The 21272-nt window shown below is 42.7% G+C and overlaps 1 protein-coding gene across 4 annotated transcripts in view; it reads right to left on the bottom strand.

Moving 5' to 3' along the window:
• LOC139576648 (ceramide transfer protein-like) overlaps positions 1-19758 on the bottom strand; it is a 37168-nt gene extending 17410 nt beyond the window's left edge. For 2 of the 4 annotated variants that reach the window (XM_071402952.1, XM_071402951.1), the window contains exons 1-3: positions 19224-19757; positions 17535-17669; positions 4962-5078 (exon numbers count right to left, since the gene is read on the bottom strand). In XM_071402952.1, coding sequence (XP_071259053.1) covers positions 4962-5078; positions 17535-17669; positions 19224-19316 — 345 coding nt within the window. In that variant the 5' untranslated portion in view covers positions 19317-19757. Of the gene's footprint in view, positions 1-4961; positions 5079-17534; positions 17670-19223 lie in introns of all 4 variants that reach the window. The other 2 variants (XM_071402950.1, XM_071402953.1) reach the window with 2 other exon arrangements.
• Positions 19759-21272: the final 1514 nt, after the last annotated feature.

Here is a 21272-nt window from a genome sequence, read left to right as displayed (position 1 = left end):
GAGAGAGACCAGCCATGCCCAGATTGTTGTATGAGTGAAAGAGGAGCGGAATCGTTCAAACACACCAGAGTTTTCCATTAGCTGGCTTTTGGAAGCTGATAAATAAATAAAAGCTGATAAATATATACAAAAAAAATTATAATATATATTTTTTTAAATTACAAATCGATGCTGGTCAATTGTCCGGGAGAAGAAAAATCCCAATGCGAAATAATGCTTTTTAGACTATTTACCGATGGAAATACATTTGACTGGTCATGCTTATCAGTCTCTAGGTTCATTTGCATTATTTAGTGGAATGAAGTTGGCACGTGTACAGTATATTAGTTATGCATCTTATTTATCACACGCGTACAGCATGTAGATACAGAGCCTTTTGAGTGGAAAATCTGGCAGACAGCGTGAAAGCTGCTGCTGCAGCATCTTAAACAGCAAATGCATAAGCAAGGGAAGGCAGACTTCACCGCGTCACACGCCACTTTGGAATGAGCTGGAGGCCGTATGCATTTTGAAAGCATGTACTTAAAATTGTTTGAAACCTGAACATTTTACGACATATTATAAAAGGTATGTCTTAACTTGCTTCAAAAGTAGCCTAGCCAAAACTCTGACCATTGGCACAATCCCAGTCATATTAGCAACCCATGCTAGTTGCCCGATATTACATCTCCCCTCTTTCTAAAACTATAATGGATATTTGCATCTCTGTCACACGAAACCGTTTGCATGTGCGGTGCGCTTTTGACAAGGTATTTTCCAGTTAATTGCATTCATGGAACAAACATTTGCAAGTCGCCTACTGAAGTACAGCTCATTGCAGTACTTCTAACGTTAATAAATTATATTTTAAGATAAACGTTCTGATCTGTATCAGACTGTTTTTTAATGTAACCTAGGACTAGTGGTTGTATGAATTTGTGATCCATCATTCCACATCTGTCCCAGAATCTGTTTGGAATAGGTCCTTTCTTTGTCGACAAGCTGACCAATAGAATAGGTCAACTATTCTACCATGGGGGAATAGTAGATTTATATAGGCTAGTGATTCTGCTGTTCGTTACTGGTCTTGTCGGCTGAGGAAAAGTACATGTGGACTGTTATTCTAACATTTTCAAAGTGCACATCAGAATTCGGTAAGGACCGCACATCGCTGCATCCTCAACTTGCATGTTCTGTTAATATGAATTACCATCTAAATGTGATTCCTGTCATTCTGAGCATCGTAGGTGGACAACCTAATAAGGTTACGCATTCAATGCATATGGGCCCGGGTCAATTTCTCAATGTCTGGTCAATTAAAAACGCTGCCGGTAAAATGTCCAGTGCCACATTTTCCTAACGCCCTGAAACACACTGCGTCTAAGGACAATCAGACCACACACTGACATGAGAATCCTTCTCTTCCTGCTGCTTGCACCACTGAACACCATTCATCTATGCCGAAAGCTAGTGTGTGTGTGTGGAGTGAGGCACGGCTATAAGAGGGTGTGTGTGTGTGTCAAAACCAGGTTGTTAGCAGGGCAGGGTAAGAACAGCAGCATCCACCTGGAGCTCAGTCCTCTCCCCCTTCCTTCCCTCCAACTACAAGTCTTCTCCCCTTCCTTCCCTCCAACTACAAGTCATTTCCCCTTCCTTCCCTCCAACTACAAGTCTTCTCTCCTTCCTTCCCTCCAACTACAAGTCTTCTCCCCTTCCTTCCCTCCAACTACAAGTAATCTCCCCTTCCTTCCCTCCAACTACAAGTCTTCTCCCCTTCCTTCCCTCCAACTACAAGTCATCTCCCCTTCCTTCCCTCCAACTACAAGTCTTCTCCCCTTCCTTCCCTCCAACTACAAGTCATCTCCCCTTCCTTCCCTCCAACTACAAGTCTTCTCCCCTTCCTTCCCTCCAACTACAAGTCTTCTCCCCTTCCTTCCCTCCAACTACAAGTCATCTCCCCTTCCTTCCCTCCAACTACAAGTCATCTCCCCTTCCTTCCCTCCAACTGCAAGTCTTCTCCCCTTCCTTCCCTCCAACTACAAGTCTTCTCCCCTTCCTTCCCTCCAACTACAAGTCATCTCCCCTTCCTTCCCTCCAACTACAAGTCATCTCCCCTTCCTTCCCTCCAACTGCAAGTCTTCTCCCCTTCCTTCCCTCCAACTACAAGTCTTCTCCCCTTCCTTCCCTCCAACTACAAGTCTTCTCCCCTTCCTTCCCTCCAACTACAAGTCTTCTCCCCTTCCTTCCCTCCAACTACAAGTCCTCTCCCCTTCCTTCTGTCTTTCTCATTCTTTCCAGTCTGCTTGTTATGCTTCCTCTGAGGCAGGACTGTGCAAACAACCAGTCTAGAGGGGTGTTGAGTTTCCCCACCCTTTCCACCCCCTATCCAGTACCTGCAAATGGAATAATCCTGTCTGAGCCTAACAGTGCTTTTACTAAGTGTAGCGTTGACAACGTTGTGTGCGGTACCTCTTGATATCTGCGATTGTGTCGGATGGCTGACTACAACACATGCATTATTCATCAAGAGCTGCAATTCAGAGTAGTAAAACACCTGTCCAGGACCACACTAAGCTTCACTGCTACGCAAATGAGGTATCCTTGGTGTTGTTGGTCACTAAGGACTTTTCAAAGCTGACATCAACACTTGTTCTTCACAGAACCAAAATTAAAAGTGCTTAAAAAAAACCTTGTTGACCAAATGGAAAGATGCGACCAAAAGAGTTGAACGATGTCCATGTTAACAACTAAGAAAGGGTATAGGCCCTAGAAGTATAGTCAAATTAAGGACTTAACCCAACTCTTCTGTTGAAGTACTGTGGTGTAATACAACATGACTCACAAGGACAATGACTAAGTGGTCTCTGTAGGTCATTTAGTTAGTATGGAATGTGTTAGTCATCATCCCAAATGACTCGTGTCACCACTTCCAAGGCGCTCCCGCAAAGCAAACACCTCGTATTAGCCCCCACCCACCGGAGAAGCTGACACAGCGCAACAACCCTTTTAAAATGGCCGTCTAGTCTCTGCTGTTTCAATATATTACTAATCTTCTGTGTCCGTGGGGTGATGTAGAGTGCAGCATAAACTACACCCAGGATCTGTCTGAAATCTGGATCAATACCGCCACACTGAACCACACTGAACCACCGCCGCCACACTGAACCACACTGAACCACCGCCGCCACACTGAACCACACTGACCCACCGCCGCCACACTGAACCACACTGACCCACCGCCGCCACACTGAACCACCACCGCCACACTGAACCATCACCACACACACACCACAAGAGAGTCAAGCGTCCAAGGAAGTTCACATGCAAGTCCCTGTTAGGTCAGTAGGTGGCAGTGCAGACACATTTCCACTCCTGCAGTGGGTATGGCTGAGTGAGTGGGCTAAAGACTCTGCATGGTAAATCCGACTTCTGCAGTGGCCGTACAGAATTTACTGAGATACTGAGCAGAGCTGTTGTGAAGAAAGTTGTCAAGGGAGTTTGTGTTTATACAGGACCTCCGGCCCTCACCTACCATCAATCAATCAAGTCAATGTGAAACTATACAGAGCTATACAGAGCCCTCTGAATTGTTACAACATTTGGGAGGCGCGCGGCGATGCATTACGGAGCTCAATTTGGCCTCTGCACGTCTCCGGAGACTCAGCAATTGCGTCACAACCTCCATACTTCGACGACATTTTCGGATCAAGCAAGTCAGTTAAGAACAAATTGTTATTTACAATGACGGCCTACCCCGGCCAAACCCGGACGACGCTGGGCCAATTGTGCGCCGCCCTAGGGGACTCCTAATCACAGCCGGCTGCGATGCAGGCTGGATTCGAACCAGGGTGTCTGTAGTGACTCCTCTAGCACTGGAGATGCAGTGCCTTAGACCACTACGCCACTCGGGCGCCTAAATTGGCTTTTGCGGTTGGTCAGAGACCAGGCATAAACCCGCTACTAGTCTGGAAGACACTTAACAGGCTCCTGTGATCAGTCACACCACTTCCAAAAAAACATCCTTTCAACACCTACACCCAAACACACAGGCAGACGGTTGCAGATACACGATGGGCGCCTGGCTCTCCATTTGTCTCTGACGTCACTTCACAGTGGAGAGACGTGTTACTGCTACTTCGCTGTCTGCACCAACCTGAGGTCTAATACTTTCCTTGAAGGACTTCTGCTCCTACCTGAGCATTCAAGAGAAACTCCTTAAACAGACCAAAAGGTAGATAACAAGGTCAAGGACTTGATTTAATTGAATGGATTCTTGGTCGTCTACGGTTGAAGTTGTGGTTCTTTCAATTCGGCCATGTGGAGGGCACTGCTGAACTGAACCCCGTACAGTCCTCTCCTGTCCTAACCAGCAGAGATCCCTTCACACAGACAGTGATGAATGTGTCAGCCTGTGGAGTGCCTGGTCTCTGCCCATATGCAGCACATGTTAGTGGTAGGACAGTTTGTCAGCAATGGGACTCACCCTACATCAGGTGGTCACGCCATCAGTGTGTGAACAGCCCCCCCCCCCCTTTGGCCACTCCCAAGATTCCCAGCATTCCCAGGTTGATGGGTTGTGACCCCCCACATGTCCTGACTCCACTCCCTTTCTGTTCACCTCACAGAAACACCAGGCCCTTCTCTTGTTCTGTTCTAAAATCAACCCCTAGGCTAGTACATTCTACCCCCAGTACTAGTCAACCCCACTTATTGTGTAGATATGAAAGTATTGGACAAGTAACACGGCGAAAATCAGGCCGGAACAACAAGGACCGTATAGACGCTATGGTGTATTACCATCTAACCTGCTCAGATCAACATGAAGTAGTGGCGTTTCAAACTGAGCCCGCTGCCCAGTGCCACCTCACTGATGGGTAGCAGAGCTACACTCACTAGACATGTCAGCTGACTTCAGTCCAAGCCCCAGCACATACCAAGGGGAATACCTCAGTTCTATCTAAGGAGAGATTCTTTAGTCTTACCTTGTGTAATTCGATGGAGTCAATCCATCGGAGCCGGTGCTTTGGGTCCTCTGCCCGTAGGTACCACACACTGTCGTTCACACTGATGTCAATACGACACTCATCAAACTCATGGGGCTGCAGAGAGAGACAGAGAGACAGAGAAAGAGACAGAGGACAGAGAGAGATGAGACACATGAGTGACAATAGTTACACTAGGAGACATCAAACCCTACAGCAGAAATGACTGAAAAGTGAAGTGTCTCTATCATTACCAGTTTAAAACAAACGAGTGGTCAATAGCATGTCAAATGATATGTTCCCCCTTTCAGATTAGTCAAAAACAGCCAACAATAGACTTTATTATTATGCCTTTCACTGAGTTGTTGTCCTGGGAATGTTCCAATCACCATGTCGAATGAATGAGGAATGTGGTTCTGACACATATGGATTCCATATAGAGAATGTTCTCGAACTCAATAAATAGGGCTGTAATTACAACCTGATGTCTAATGTCTCCTGCATTCCTCTCGGAACCAGGGTCTTCATAAACCTTCCCTTCTCATCCTTCTCCTCCTCCCCGATCCCCAGCCCTGGCCAGCTTCAAGAATCCAAGCACATGCACCAGGAATTCCATAGCTTCCTTTGGGATTGGGTCCGTTCTCTGTTCTCTAAATTACAGCTCCTCCAATAGAAATGGCCCGCTGATGCTAGCTGATGTTGCCCTTGTTTAAATCAACTTGACTAATTAAGCTCCCCGTTTTATGTTCTGTAACCTTTGTCGACAAACTGCAGTGCCCCCACACCACATTCTCTAGAACACACATGTAATTCCCACATCATTTAACACAACATTGCATTTAGCTTTTTAAATCATAACACTTAATCGATCCCCATATGTTTCATTTCATGAGTTAAGCTGAACTTGGAGGGCTGCTGGTTTCTCTTTCCCCTCCTGTACCATTGCTGGTAGAAGTATATAAGCACAGATCTGTAATCAGATTGCCCTTCCCCTAAACAAGATCTTCACCATTGGAGGAAATAAGACAAATCTGACACTAGATCAGTGTCTATGGGGAAACACTCTTTGGACTCATTATGTCACTTTATCTCTACTTATTTATTTTACCTTTATTTAACTAGGCAAGTCAGTGAAAAACAAATTCTTATTTTCAATGACGTCCCAGGAACAAAGTTAACTGCCTTGTTCAGGGGCAGAACGACAGATTTGTACCTTGTCAGCTTGGGGATTTGATCTTGCAACCTTTCGGTTCCTAGTCCAACTCTCTAACCACTAGGCTACCTGCCTCTTGGTTACCTATATGTACATATCTACCTCAATTACCTCGATCCCCTGCACATCGACCCGGTACCCCGTGTATATAGCCAAGTTATCAGTATTCATTGCGTTATTATTTTTCTATTATTTCTCATTTTTTCTCTGCATTGTAGCGCTGAGGTGAATAACGGAAAAGTTGGTTATTTTTAATTTTTTTTAAACTGATTGACCAACGTAGGTTCAATTATTTGATCTCCATTTCGTTCATTCTTTTTCTGTGAGCTCCATGCTCAGTTTCTGTAGAGATAAATCAGATCAAGTCCGAACTGTGCAATGTAGTAGGGAGTTGTAGTTTCCAACAGGCAAATATTCTACATAGTTAATTACCACATTTTCTGCGCTAAACTACAATGACCATAATCCATTGTGCGCCCGCTTACTTGTCTGGAGTAGACACAGACCTCTTTGATGCAAAGAGAGAATGTGCGAGAGGGATAAAAACAAGTTGCTTTGCGAGGTATCTCTACCTGAAAATACATTATCTAATGACAAAGTGATTGATAGTTGGTATTCAGAAGTCATAAAAAGTAGGCTATATTTACTTTGAAAGCACAGACAGCAGCTCTATAGAGATGACTTGGAATAAACGAATAAAGTCATCAAATTAAACAAAAGGAATTAATAAGTGATACGCATGAACTACAATCATGACTTTTATTAATTGTTTTATTCTGTGTTGTTAACAGCATTCAACCCACATAATGCATTTAATGTCTCTTCCCCCGAAATCAAAAACAGTGATTATTTTTTAATAAACTAACCGAAAACGACCTCAAAAAGCACTAAATCTATCAGCACTACTGTATTGTTGGGGAGGGCCCGTAAGTAAACATTTCACTGTTAGTCTACACCTGTTGTTTATGAAGCATGTGACAAATATACATTTTATTTGACTTCTCCACCCTACTCCTATCAAGCATTCCTTTAAGAAACTCTTATCTGTGTGACTCATAGGAAGCATTAAGTCCACTGGCACAAGGCTGTATCAGACACGGCCCATAAAGCCTGGCTGTCTCTCCTTTAAAACTGTTCCTTCCCCAGCAGCACAATGTGCTGCTATCCATTTCTCTGTGAGTGTGTGTGTGTGTGTGTGTGTGTGTGGGGAGAGATCTGATTTAGAACACTTCAGCCAACGCTACAGTTGCTACGCTTGCTGGTTCTTAGGTTTTGAAAACGTTGCTCGTATTGTTGACATGATCAATAGTAGTTTCATAGCAGCATGAACAACTCTAATGTGAAATGATTTTACATTGTACTAGAATATAAAAGTAACAGAGAATACAAAACACAATCCATTTCTGGGAAAAAAACACAGATACTGCATGAAAAGAGCTTTTCTAGAAGCACAAGATACTGAACAACTGCAGAAGATATGTCAGAGAGCGATGTGTAAACAGTAGTCTGCACTGTCATGACACAGCAGGGGGTTGAGCCATAGCCAGAAGCACAATCATCTAACTGTTGCATTTCCTGCACAAATATCTACCATGTGTGTGAGGTGAGCGTACTGTCTATGGTGTACGACCTAACTGTGAAGCTGGCTTCTACTGAGCAAGGTATTAACCGACGGATTGTTTCTGCATTCCTCAGACTTCACATACATACCGCTGATAGAGTCCGTCAACAGAGAGCTCAGACTTCACATACAAACCGCTGATAGAGTCCGTCAACAGAGAGCTCAGGCTTTGGGATATTTGGAAAAAGGGTTCCGTTTCTCTGATATTTTATTTGTATTCATTTTTTTATTTAACTAGGCAAGTCAGTTAAGAACAAATTCTTATTTACAATGACAGCCTACCAAAAGGCAAAAGGGAATAAAAAATTTAAAAAGTAAAAATATAGTACAAAACACACGACAAGAGACAACAAACACTACATAAGAGACCTAAGACAACATAGCAAGGCAGAAACACATGACAACACAGCATGGTAGCAGCACAAAAACATGGTACAAACATTATTGGGCACAGACAACAGCACAAAGGGCAAGAAGGTACAGACTAGAGGTCGACCGATTAATCGGATTGGCCGATTAATTATGGCCGATTTCAAGTTCATAACAATCGGAAATCGGTATCTTTGGACACCGATTTTTTTAACACCTTTATTTAATCTTTATTTAACTAAGCAAGTCAGTTAAGAACACATCCTTATTTTCAATGACGGTGGGTTAACTGCCTCGTTCAGGGGATGTTTACCTTGTCAGCTCAGGGGATTCAATCTTGCAACCTTACAGTTAACTAGTCCAACGCTCTAACCACCTGATTACATTGCACTCCACGAGGAGCCTGCCTGTTACGCGAATGCAGTAGAAGCCAAGGTAAGTTGCTAGCTAGCATTAAACTTATCTTATAAAAAAACAATCAATCATAATCACGAGTTAACTCCACATGGTTGATGATATTACTAGTTTATCTAGCGTGTCCTGCGTTGCATATAATCGATGCAGTGCGTATCGTTGCTCCAATGTGTACCTAACCATAAACATCAATGCCTTTCTTAAAATCAATACACAGAAGTATATATTTTTAAACCTGCATATTTAGCTAAAAGAAATCCAGGTTAGCAGGCAATATTAACCAGGTGAAATTGTGTTACTTCTCTTGCATATACACTGACTCTGCGTGCAATGAACGCAACAGTTTGGGCCGCCTAATTTGCCAGAATTTTACGTAATTATGACATAACATTGAAGGTTGTGCAATGTAACAGGAATATTTAGACTTATGGATGCCACCCGTTAGATAAAATACGGAACGGTTCCGTATTTCACTGAAAGAATAAACGTCGTGTTTTCGAGATGATAGTTTCCGGATTCGACCATATTAATGACCTACGGCTCGTATTTCTGTGTGTTATGTTATAACTAAGTCTATGATTTGATAGAGTAGTCTGAGCGGTGGTAAGCAGCAGCAAGCTCGTAAGCATTCATTCAAACAGCACTTTCCTGCGTTTTGCCAGAAGCTCTTCGCTGTGCTTCAAGCCTAGCAACTCCCGAGATTAGGCTGGTGTAACCGATGTGAAATGGCTAGCTAGTTAGCGGGGTGCACGCTAATAGCGTTTCAAACGTCACTCGCTCTGAGACTTGGAGTAGTTATTCCCCTTGCTCTGCATGGGTAACGCTGCTTCGAGGGTGGCTGTTGTCGTTATGTTCCTGGTTCGAGCCCAGGTAGGAGCGAGGAGAGGGATGGAAGCTATACTGTTACACTGGCAATACTAAAGTGCCTATAAGAACACCCAATAATCAAAGGTTAATGAAATACAAATGGTATAGAGAGAAATCGTCCTATAATTCCTATAATAACTACAACCTAAAACTTCTTACCTGGGAATATTGAAGACTCATGTTAAAAGGAACCACCAGCTTTCATATGTGCTCATGTTCTGAGCAAGGAACTTAAACGTTAGCTTTTTTACATGGCACATATTGCACTTTTACTTTCTTCTCCAACACTTTGTTTTTGCATTATTTAAACCAAATTGAACATGTTTCATTGTTTATTTGAGGCTAAATTTATTTTATTGATGTATTATATTAAGTTAAAATAAGTGTTCATTCAGTATTGTTGTAATTGTCATTATTACAAATACATTTAAAAAAATCGGCCGATTAATCGGTATCGGCTTTTTTGGTCCTCCAATAATCGCCATCGGTGTTGAAAAGTCATAATCGGTCGACCTCTAGTACAGACAACAATACATCACACAAAGCAGCCACAACTGTCAGTAAGAGTGTCTTTGAATGAAGAGATGGAGATAAAACTGTCCAGTTTGAGTGTTTGTTGCAGCTCGTTCCAGTAACTAGCTGCAGTGAACTGAAAAGACGAGTGACCCAGGAATGTGTGCACTTTGGGGACCTTTAACAGAATGTGACTAGCAGAACGGGTGTTGTATTTGGAGGATGAAGACTGCAGGAGATATCTCAGATAGGGGGGAGTGAGGCCTAAGAGGGTTTTATAAATAAGCATCAACCAGTGGGTCTTGCGACGGGTATACAGAGATGACCAGTTTACAGAGGAGTATAGAGTGCAGTGATGTGTCCTATAAGTTTCATTGGTGGCAAATCTGATGGCCGAATGGTAAAGAACATTTAGCCGCTCGAGAGCACCATTACCTGCCGATCTAGAAATTATGTCGCTGTAATCTAGCATGGGTAGGGTGGCCATCTGAATCAGGGTTAGTTTGGCAGCTGGGGTGAAAGAGGAGTGATTACGATAAAGGAAACCAAGTCTAGATTTAAATGTGCTGAGAGAAGGACAGTGTACTGTCTAGCCCTACTCCCAAGTACTTGTATGAGGTGACTACCTCAAGCTCTAAACCCCCAGGAGGTAGTAGTCACGCCTGTGGGGAGAGGGGCATTCTTCTTACCAAACCATTTTACCTTTGTTTTGGAGGTGTTCAGAACAAGGTTAAGGGTAGCTTGTTGGAGCTTGTTGAGCTTGTTGGACACTAAGAAATCTTTGTTGTAGAGCATTTATCACAAAATCTGGGGAGGGGCCAGCTGAGCATAAGACTATACTCTGCATATAAATGGACGAGAGAGCTTCCTACTGCCTGAGCTATGTTGTTGATGTAAATTGAGAAGAGCATGGGGCCTAGGATTGAGCCTTGGGGTACTCCCTTGGTGACAGGCAGTGGCTGAGACAGCAGATTTGCTGACCTTATACACTGCACTCTTTGAGGTAGTTAGCAAACCAGGAGAAAGACCCCTCAGAGACACCAATACTCCTTAGCCGGCCCACAAGAATGGAATGGTCTACTGTATCAAAAGCTTTCAAAACACAATGTAAACATTCACAAGGCCGCGGGGCCAGACAGATTACCAGGACATGCGCTGACTAGCTGGCCTTCCGGATAGCCTGAGTGCACTTATTTCTCATTTCCCTTAACGAGAGCCAATCAGCCTGAGTATGCGTGTGCCAAGCCTTTTGCCAAATGGAATTCTTGAGGTGGAGTAACTCTGCAAGATCACGGTCGAACCAGGGGCTGCACCTGTTTTTAATTCTCAATTTCTTTTTTGGGGCTTGTTTGTTTACAATACCACTGAAAATATAAACATCTTCAGAGGGTATCAAGCATTACACAGAGGCCAGATCATGAAGGAAGGCTTGCTCATTAAAGTTTTTTAGCCAGTGTCTATGACAAATCAGAACAGGTTGTTTCACTGAGCAGCCATTATGAACACTATAAAACAGTGATCACTAAGGTCATTACAGAAAACACCAGACTGATACCTGTCAGGAGTATTTGTGAGGGTAACATCAAGAAGAGTAGCCTTTTCTGGGTGTTTGGAGTCATACCTTGTGGGATTGGTAATAATCTGAGCAATATTTAGGGAGTCCCATTGCTTTAGGACTTGGTCGGGTGGTTTAAGCATGTCTCAGTTTAGGTCACATAGCAGGAAAAATTCAGAAGGGGCCAGGAGGGAGCTTAGGGCAGGTAGGGTACATGCCGGTGCTGATGGTGGACGATAGCACCCAGCAACAGTCAACAAAGAGCTATTTGAAAGTTTACTGCTTAATACCAGGAAATCAAATTGTTTGGGGACAGACTTGGCGGCGACAACAGAGCACGGAAGGTGATCCTTGGTAAAGATTGCCACTCCACCACCTTTGGAAGATCTGTCTTGCCCGAAAAAAGTTTATAACCAGAATGGTTAACATCAGTATTCAAAACACTCTTCCTTAACCACAACCAACACATCTGGATTGGAGCTGTGAAACCACACTTTCAATTGATCCATTTTAGGTAATAAGCTTCTAGTGTTAACATGCAGAAAACCCATGCTTTTACGAGAGCAGAAATCAGGAAGCAGATAGAGCACAAGTCAGAATTGGGGCTAGCAACAGTAGATGGAGCAGGGTGTACATGCACATTTCCAGATATTGTCAACAGTAATACAATCAGGGAGGACAGGGAGAGCTCTATAGTGCTGATTATGACATTTGAATGTGCATCAGATGGCAAAAAGATCATATTGTACAGCAATTTCATCAGGTAACATGAATACAAATCCAGCGAGAGGTGGTTAGAATAAAATGGGAGGCCAAAAAGTCTGTGTAACCAATAGAGAGTCAAAGTCCCGAGTGTGAAGCATGCAGGAGTCATGAGGCATATCCCTTTAATATCATATCACACCAAGACGTTTTTCCGGCAACTTTTTTTTCCAGATTTTCATTATTTACTCATTTTATTTCACCTTTATTTAACCAGGTCGGCCAAGATAAAGCAGTGACAAACAACACAGAGTTAAACACAAACAAAAGTAGAGTCAATAACAATAGAAATATACCTTTTATCTGAAAGGGATTGCCAGTATCAAAGCCAAAACGTTTACTTACACCTAACAACGTAGTAATCATCTCGTAAACTTCTGCCTACGGCTTAGTATGAAACGTCGCCGTAATGCTGAGGCGGCATTGGCACGCACTACGCTCTTAAACTCACGATGGTTGCTCGGCAGTGCCAGTTAACCATCCTCCCGCCAGTGCTAAACTTTGCGGGGCATGTCACTTCTCCCATCTCGTCGCATAGCTCACCACGAAGCATGCATGTTTTCTTAAGCACAACTGGATGGATCCATATAGAATTAATGTGTAATGTGTGGATTAAAAATCAATGAACGATGAACATATTGGAATAAAGTAGGCTAACGCAATTGAAGGCATGTATCAAATTATTGCTTACTGAAACTCCCAAAGTCATCCAATCTTTGTAACACATTTTAAGCAATAGCCTACCCGCGTGTGGTCAACTAGATAATTTCAGAACCGTTTTGATTGGGACAGCGCCATCGCACTGCTTTGAGACAACGGTGGGGACTCATCTTGATAAATCAATCAATGTCCGATTTTTGTTTTCACTTAATCTCCATTTGGATATTGGTTAGGCTACAGTCAGGCTGGGAAAATGTTAGCTAAATGGAGGTGAGTGCTGCCCATGACCATCTTGTCTAATTGGTTAATTTATTACAACATTTTGACAGCATGTTATGTAGTTTAACAATTAGATTATTTTGCTCTTCACTCGCAGTCACTTAGTAGCCTAGGCCTACTCCCGACCAAAAATCTGACTTGTCTCAATCAATGGGATTTTGATTTCACTGAATCTCTGTCTGTATTGACTATTTGGTTAATTGGTTTCTGGTTGGACAAATACGTGGAGGTGGTATAGCTCATCTATTGGTTTTCTCATCTATAACTGATCAGAAACATTTAGCGTGCAATAATGTAGCCTAAATCAAGTGTAGGTCTACTATTTTGCTTGATCGCGTATATGCAACTCCAAAAGCCCACGGAGGTTGTGAAATATGAATACGAGACTCACATGTTTTAGAAAATAGGATTGCTATTCTTTTCTAAAATCGGTATCATGAAGAATATACTTTCAATGGTAAGACCCTACGCCCGCTCCCTAAAAGTAGAGTGAGGGTAGGAAAGAGATGAAACGTGGATTTAAAAAAAAAGTTAACACCTCGGGCTCTGTTTCCAAATATCCATTTATTTATTTTTTACATAGAGGTTCCACACGTATCCGTGACAAGTTGTGTGGGAAAAATATTATTTGTATTTTATTATGTTATATTCCATTACATTGTTACTACAAAACATATGTATTTTAACTGTGATATCTTGTCTGTTTAATGAACAAAATAATGAACTATTGATTTCATTCATTTGGAGATAACATAATTAAACTCAAAATATGCCATTCTATGGTTTTGAAAATACTTTTTATTAATCTTATGCTTCTTAGGACCTGCCTAAACAAATTATTAATGGTGTATATTCAATGGATTTATTCAAATATAGGCCCACCCACATCTGCACACCACTACTACTAGTCACCAGCATACCGCTACAGTATGTGCACGGGAGGTATAAAGGCGTATGCAGGCAAAATGTGGGGGAAAAATGGGCTTGTTTGTAAGGGGGTCATAAACATTGCCCTAGTTTTATTTATTTATTTTACATGCAAAATACTGTAAATCCTAAATGAAAGCAGTATGAGTCTTGTTGTTGCCTTCATTATTCCAGACTGAATGCCACCGACTGGGTGGGTGTGCTGCTAGTATTAAAACCTTGTAGTCCTCGGAGTTGCATTTACCTAGACAAAAGGAACTAATGCTCTCTCAAGAGCACAAAGACACCTTTGCAACTTCCTTCAAACTGCACGCAGATATAAAAATGGCATCCATGAGTTAATCTGACTCTGGGGAAGTAGATACCAAAATCTACTGAGTGAGTCTTCATTACCAAAATCCCGAAGTTACAACATCCCATATTGTAGTGTTAATCCGATTTGATCATATTGCACAAATAGCAGTAATACCATTTGTTTGACCTCTGTACTGAACCATGGTATTTTCAGAGAAAAAATGTAATGTTTAACCAGGGTGTTGGATTTCAGCTTATCTGACCAACAGGAGGCCTGCCTGAGGGAAATAAAGGGTCAAATGGCAAGAAACAGAAGCTGTTCCATAAATGATAAGAGTCCAAATGTGGATGTGTCCAGTATGGGTGACACAATAGAGAATGACATATCCCACAGAATAAATACCCCTTTTCGAGCAAAATCCACCATTTGTCCGCCCAGATACAGAAATCCCTCCCTAGAAACATACTGCAGATCGGTGGGAAACGAGGTCTCAGATTCTGAATAAGAAACGAGAATACAGAGTCTACAATAACCTCCCTAAAGAACAGAGACAAGCATTGGACGATTGAAAAATAAATTATTCCACTTTGATAGTGCGTAATGCTGACAAGGGCGGAGCTGTGGTGTTGTTAAAACTGTGATGACTATGTGAATGAGATTCGGGGACAATTGAACACCACTACTTTCTATCAGAAATTTTCACGTGACCCCACACCACTGTTCAAAGATGGGATTCACTGCAAGCTGAAGTCTCTGTTGGAAAGCGGAGAAATTATGCAAAAAGAATATGAGTTCATGAAAGTAGACAATCCAATCAGGAGCGTTATTCACGTCTTACCAAAAATCCACAAACTATTGGATAAGCCACCAGGGAGACCTATTGTGGCTTGTTTGATGTTGAATCCGTGTATACTAATATCACCGATCAGGGAAGCCTGGAAGCCTTGGCACACTGTCTTAGTCAACGACCCACTGGCACACTCCCTAGCACTAACTGGATTGTTGAACTGGCCGAGACTGTTCTGACTAAGACCTGACTAAGAATGTTCATTCAACAGAAGGAAACTGCTATGGGGAGTAAAATGGCACCAAATTATGCCAAACTGTATGTGGGGTTGTTTGAGAAGGTGACTTCCAGCCCTAACAATCCATTCCTGCGCCATTTATCAGACTCTAGAAACGCTTCATTGATGATGTATTCCTTCTATTTCAGGGCACAGCAGAGGAACAATCGATTCAACTCCATCAATACAAGCAGTGAACATTTAAAATTCACCCTCACCTTTGATGGACATGAAACAAGTTCTTGACATTTTGATTAAGAGGGAGGGGGGTGGCTTTAGCGCGGACCTATACAGGAAGCCGACGGACAGGAATTCCCTGTTACGCAGGGACAGCTTCCACCCCTACAAATTTATTTTTTTTGTTTTAAAGAGCCTCCCCATTAGCCAATACAGTCACATACGCAGTATTTGTAGTACACAGAGCGACAATGACAAACAAGCCGACTATCTGGATGAGCGTTTCAGACAGCGGGGTTACCCAGATGATTGGCTGCATGACGCAAGGGAACGTTATTAAAATATGACCCAGGATGACATTCTCACGGCCAAACCTCCCCGCCCTTCTGACCAACGCCTTCAATACTCCTCACTCAGTAAACAGTTCGACCACATCATTAAAAAAAACACTGGCACATCTTGAGCACTGATCAACAACTGGACGTTTACAGAACCCCTGCGGGTAGTCTTCAGACACGCCCACAACATCAGTCACATGGCGGTGAGGTCTGATCTTCCACCAGCGCCACGTAGTACCTTTCTAGACAATGTGCCGGACGGTAACTATAGATGTGGCCGATCTACGAATAAATGCACAATCTTCAATCACCCTATTACAGGCCAGGTCATCATCACGTGTACCACAAAAAATGTGATGTAACTGATCAAGTGTATTTGTGGTCTACGCTATGTAGGCAAAAATGAAATGAGCTCTGCAAACAAGGATAGCGAAACACATGAGTAATATCAGGACTCTTGACCAGGACTCAGGACGCTCGTCACAACATTAGCTCTCTGAGATACATTGCTGTCACACATGTTAATACTCCGAGTAGGGGGGGGGGGGGGTACTGATAATCTTTTACTGAGAAGAGAATTGTATTGGATTCACCGTTTGTGTACCATGTCTCCTAGAGGTCTGAACCAAGAGTTTGATATCAGACCATTTCTTATATGAATATGTCACTCTGATTTGTCTTGCCTTCCAGGTCTCCTACTTGGTCATTTTGTAAATATATATTATTTCCTGGAACTACTACATGTGCCCAACTCATTGATATCAAATTTAGAGATACACAAATTGCTTTTGCACCCACCATGCGTCATGTCAGCAATGATCATGTGAGGTGACATGTACATATTTTGGGATGTGAACACTCGGTTTGTTTGACCTGACGAAGATCCATTTCTGATCGAAACGTTGTCAACAAAGCAGTGAATTGGGAGCTTCAACAGTGTGCGCGCCTTCTTGATCTTTACTAGTATTCTTTATTAGCCAAGCACCTATGTTTTTAAGAATGTGCATATGACCACACACTTTTCTATAGAAGAAACAGAGGCATGGCATACAAAGGCTAACAGTACGTGGTCAAAGATTACATTTCAAGACGGAATCAGGATTTCAGTTGCCTAATAAAGGACTATGTACACGTGTTTACAAATGGGTCTCCTTGTAGTGTCAGTATGCCCTTGTCTGATAAAATACTGCTCTCTATCCCCTACTGTGCACTAACAGCCTCATTACTGGTTAATGTTTAGCTCTCTGGGGCAGAGAAAATTGGACCCAAGGAATGACTTTATTGCTCAAAGTAATGACAGAGAACATCCTAACATTGTCTGAGTTTTACGTAAGCATTTCACTCGCATATTTTCACCTAATCTTTAAAACCAGTAGAACGGGACCGAGATAGTCTTTTGAGATTACCTTCACTTTCCCTGCTGGTATGATGGAAATCATGAAGTCCATTTTGTTGTGACAGGTGCCATAATAATGTGCCATAACGCTGCTTCCTGAGAGGAAATAAACCTTTAACTTACTGTGATGATCGCCTTGCTGAGACACAGAGAGCCCCTGCAGCCGAACTCCCGCTCATCCTCTGACTTATAGTAGCTCAGAGTGTTGTTCTTCAACACTACCCACCGGTCCTGCCATCCGTGAATGTAGTTGGTCCACTGTCAACAAACAAAGGCAGATAGTCAAGCCTACAATTCTACTAGCAGTGCAATTACAGTAGGAAAGAGGTAATGTATTTAGTTTCACACTTAAGTTTCAAATCACTAAAGATGATGATTAGTTTAATGAATTTCCCAACTGAGCCCACCTTGTTATGAATGGCTGGAGCTGTTTGTTTGTGGTACCCATTGTCTGATAGTAGGCCTAATTGAGATTGTCAACCTAATCCAACCATTGTCCACAATAAGGAAGTGTCCACCACAGGGAAGTGTACAACAGTTGACTATCAATCACAACTCATACACCGGTTTGAGGGCTTTGAATCAAAAGCTAGCAGCTAGCTATCTACACTGAACAAAACATATAAAAGCAACATGCTAAAATGTAAAAGATTTTACTGAGTTACAGTTCATATAAGTAAATCAGTCAAATGAAATAAATTCATTAGGCCCTAATCTATGGATTTCACATGACTGGGAATATTGATATGCATCTGTTGGTCACCGATACCTTTAAAAAATGTAGGGGCGTGGATCAGAAAACCAGTCAGTATCCGGTGTGACCACCATTTGCCTCATGCAGCGCAACAAATCTCCTGCGCATAGAGTTGATCAAACTTGATTGTGGCCTGTGGAATGTTGTCCCATCCTTTTCAATGGCTGTGTGAAGTAGCTGGATATTGACGGGAACTGGAATGCGCTGTCGTACACATCGATCCAGAGCATCCCAAACATGCTCAATGGGTGACATGTCTGGTGAGTATCCAGGAACTGAAACATTTTCAGCTTCCAGGAATTGTGTACAAATCCTTGCAACACTGTGCATTATCATGCTGAAACATGAGCTTATGGCGGCGGATGGGTGGCAAGACAATGGGCCTAAGGATCGGATCACATCACGGTATTCGGTATCCATAGCTCATGACTGCCAATTCCATAAACCCACCGCAAACCATGAGGCACTCTGTTCAAAGTTGACATCCGAAAACCGCTCGCCCACACGACGCAATACACGTGGTCTGCGATTGTAAGGCCTTTTGGTCGTACTGCAAATTCTCTAAAAAGAAGTTGGAGGCGGCTTAGAGAAATGAACACTCAATTCTTTGGCAACAGCTCATGGACATTCCTACAGTCAGCATGCCAATTGCACGCTCCCTCAACTTGATACATCTGTGGCCTTGTCTTGTGTCACAAAACTGCACATTTTAGAGTGGCTGTTTGTCCCCAGCACAAGGTGCACCTGTGTAATGATCATGTTTATCAGCTTCTTGATATGCCACACCTGTAAGGTGGATGGATTATCTTGGCAAAGGAGAAATGCTCACTAACAGAGATGTAAACAAATTTGTGCACAACATTTCAGAAAGCCTTTTGTGCATATGGAACATTTCTGGGATCTTTTATTTCAGCTCATGAAACATGGGACCAACACTTTACAGGTTGCGTTTTTGTTCAGTGTAGTTATTCTAGTTGTATCCCAGCAGTGTTTTTGAGAGGATCACGCCCTCATTAGCCATTTTAATAAAGATCCATCGTTTGTTTTGTAGGACTTACCTTGCTTAGGACGCCACCGAGTTCAACAGGATGCCCAGATTCGGGATCCACATCTTCATCGGAGCCCGACGAGTTTGAACTCTTCTCCGACATTTAGCAACCAGGTCGTTGGGTAACGTTAGCTAGGTAGAGGCTGGCGTTTACCACGAGAAAACTAAAATACACAAATTGATAAGACGTGGCCAAGCGAGTGTTGCCAAATCGATAAGACAGCAAAGGTTGTAGCAAAACATGAGACAATCAGGAGTGGCTTGCTTAGCTGTCGTAGCTAGTTAAGACTCTGGCATGCAATCTAAATTCACAATTTCTTGCGGGATGTGTGTTTCAATAAGCAACACGACGTAACGTTTAATAGAAGTAGGCTCTGCAATGCAATTAGCGAAAGCTAGTTAGCTGGCTAGAAATCCAGTCATAATGCAGCAGACAAAATAGTCCTTCTGTTCAAATGCGCCATATCCTCAACGATCAAATAAACATAGCGCTAATCCTTTCAGATGGCTCAGAACTACGATCGCTAACTAGCTACCCCGCTAGCGCCCTCTGGCGTACCTTGGGACGACCATAGAGATGTATAGATTTCGCTTTTGTAGTATTTGTCCCATTAGTTTGTTTCAAGTTTTAATGTCACATGCACATGTACAGTGAAATGCCTTTCTTGCAAGCTCTAACACCAACAATGCAGTAATCAATTAAAATGCAATACTACAAATATCAAGGTAGAACAAAAACACATACGATATAAAATAAAAACACAAAGTAAGCATACCATATACAGGGTCAGTTCCAGAACAATATTTACAATGTGTAGGGATACTGGATCGATAGAGGTACATAAGTATAGGGGAAAGGTGACTAGGCATCAGGATATACACTCCATGACCAAAAGTATGGGGACACCTGCTCGTCAAACGTTCCAATTCATCCCAAAGGTGTTCGATGAGGTTGAGGTCAAGGCTCTGTGCAGGCCAGTCAAGTTCTTCCACACCGATCTCGACAAACCATTTCTGTATGGACCTCGCTTTGTGCATGAGGGCATTGTCATGCTGAAAGAGGAAAGTGCCTTCCCCAAACTAAATAAATAATAATAATAATAATAATAAATAAAAAAATAAAAAAACTGTTGCCACAAAGTTGGAAGCACAGAAACGTCTAGAATGTCATTGTATGCTGTAGCGTTAAAATTTCCCTTCACTGGAACTGAGGGGTCTATATATATAGGGACAGATTTGTCCGTCGGACTGCCAGATGGTGATTTATCACTCCAGAGAACGCGTTTCCAGTGCTCCAGAGTCCAATGGCGGCGAGCTTTGCACCACTCCAACCCACTCTTGGCATTGCGCATGGTGATTTTAAGCTTGTGTGCGGCTGCTCGGTCACGGAAACCCATTTCACAAAGCTCCCGATGAACAGTTCTTGTGCTGACGTTGCTTCCAGAGAGTTTGGAACTCGGTAGTGAGTACTGCAACCGAGAACAGACGATTTTTACGTGCTACGCGCTTCAGCACTCTGCGGTTCCGTTCTGTGAGCTTGTGGCCTACCACTTTGCGGCTAAGCCGTTTTTGCTCCTAGACGTTTACACTTCACAATAACAGCACATACAGTTGACCGGGCAGCGCCAGCAGGGCATACATTTTACGAACTGACTTGTTGGAAAGGTGGCATCCAGTGGAGGCTGCTGAGGGGATGACGGCTCATAATAATGGCTGGAAAGGAATCAAACACATGGAAACCGAATGTTTGTCTATGGAGATTGTATGGCTGTGTGCTCGATTTTATACACCTGTCAGCAACGGGTGTGGCTGAAATAGCTGAATCTACTAATTTGAAGGGGTGTCCACATACTTTTGTATATATAGTGTATGATAAACAGAGTAGCAGTAGCGTATATGATGATTGTATGTGAGTAGTCAGTAGAAATGTATGTGCGAGCAAATTATGGTGTTAGTGTGTTGGAGTATCCATGTGCGTAGTTTGTAGGGCCCTGTGAGTGTGCATAGAGACTATGCAAACAAGAATAAAATAGAAAAAATGTAGGGCTTCTGTGAGTGC

This window comes from Salvelinus alpinus, chromosome 5 (genome assembly GCF_045679555.1).
Source record: "Salvelinus alpinus chromosome 5, SLU_Salpinus.1, whole genome shotgun sequence".
Taxonomy (NCBI): domain Eukaryota; kingdom Metazoa; phylum Chordata; class Actinopteri; order Salmoniformes; family Salmonidae; genus Salvelinus; species Salvelinus alpinus.
This window is presented reverse-complemented; position numbering and strand designations above follow the sequence as displayed.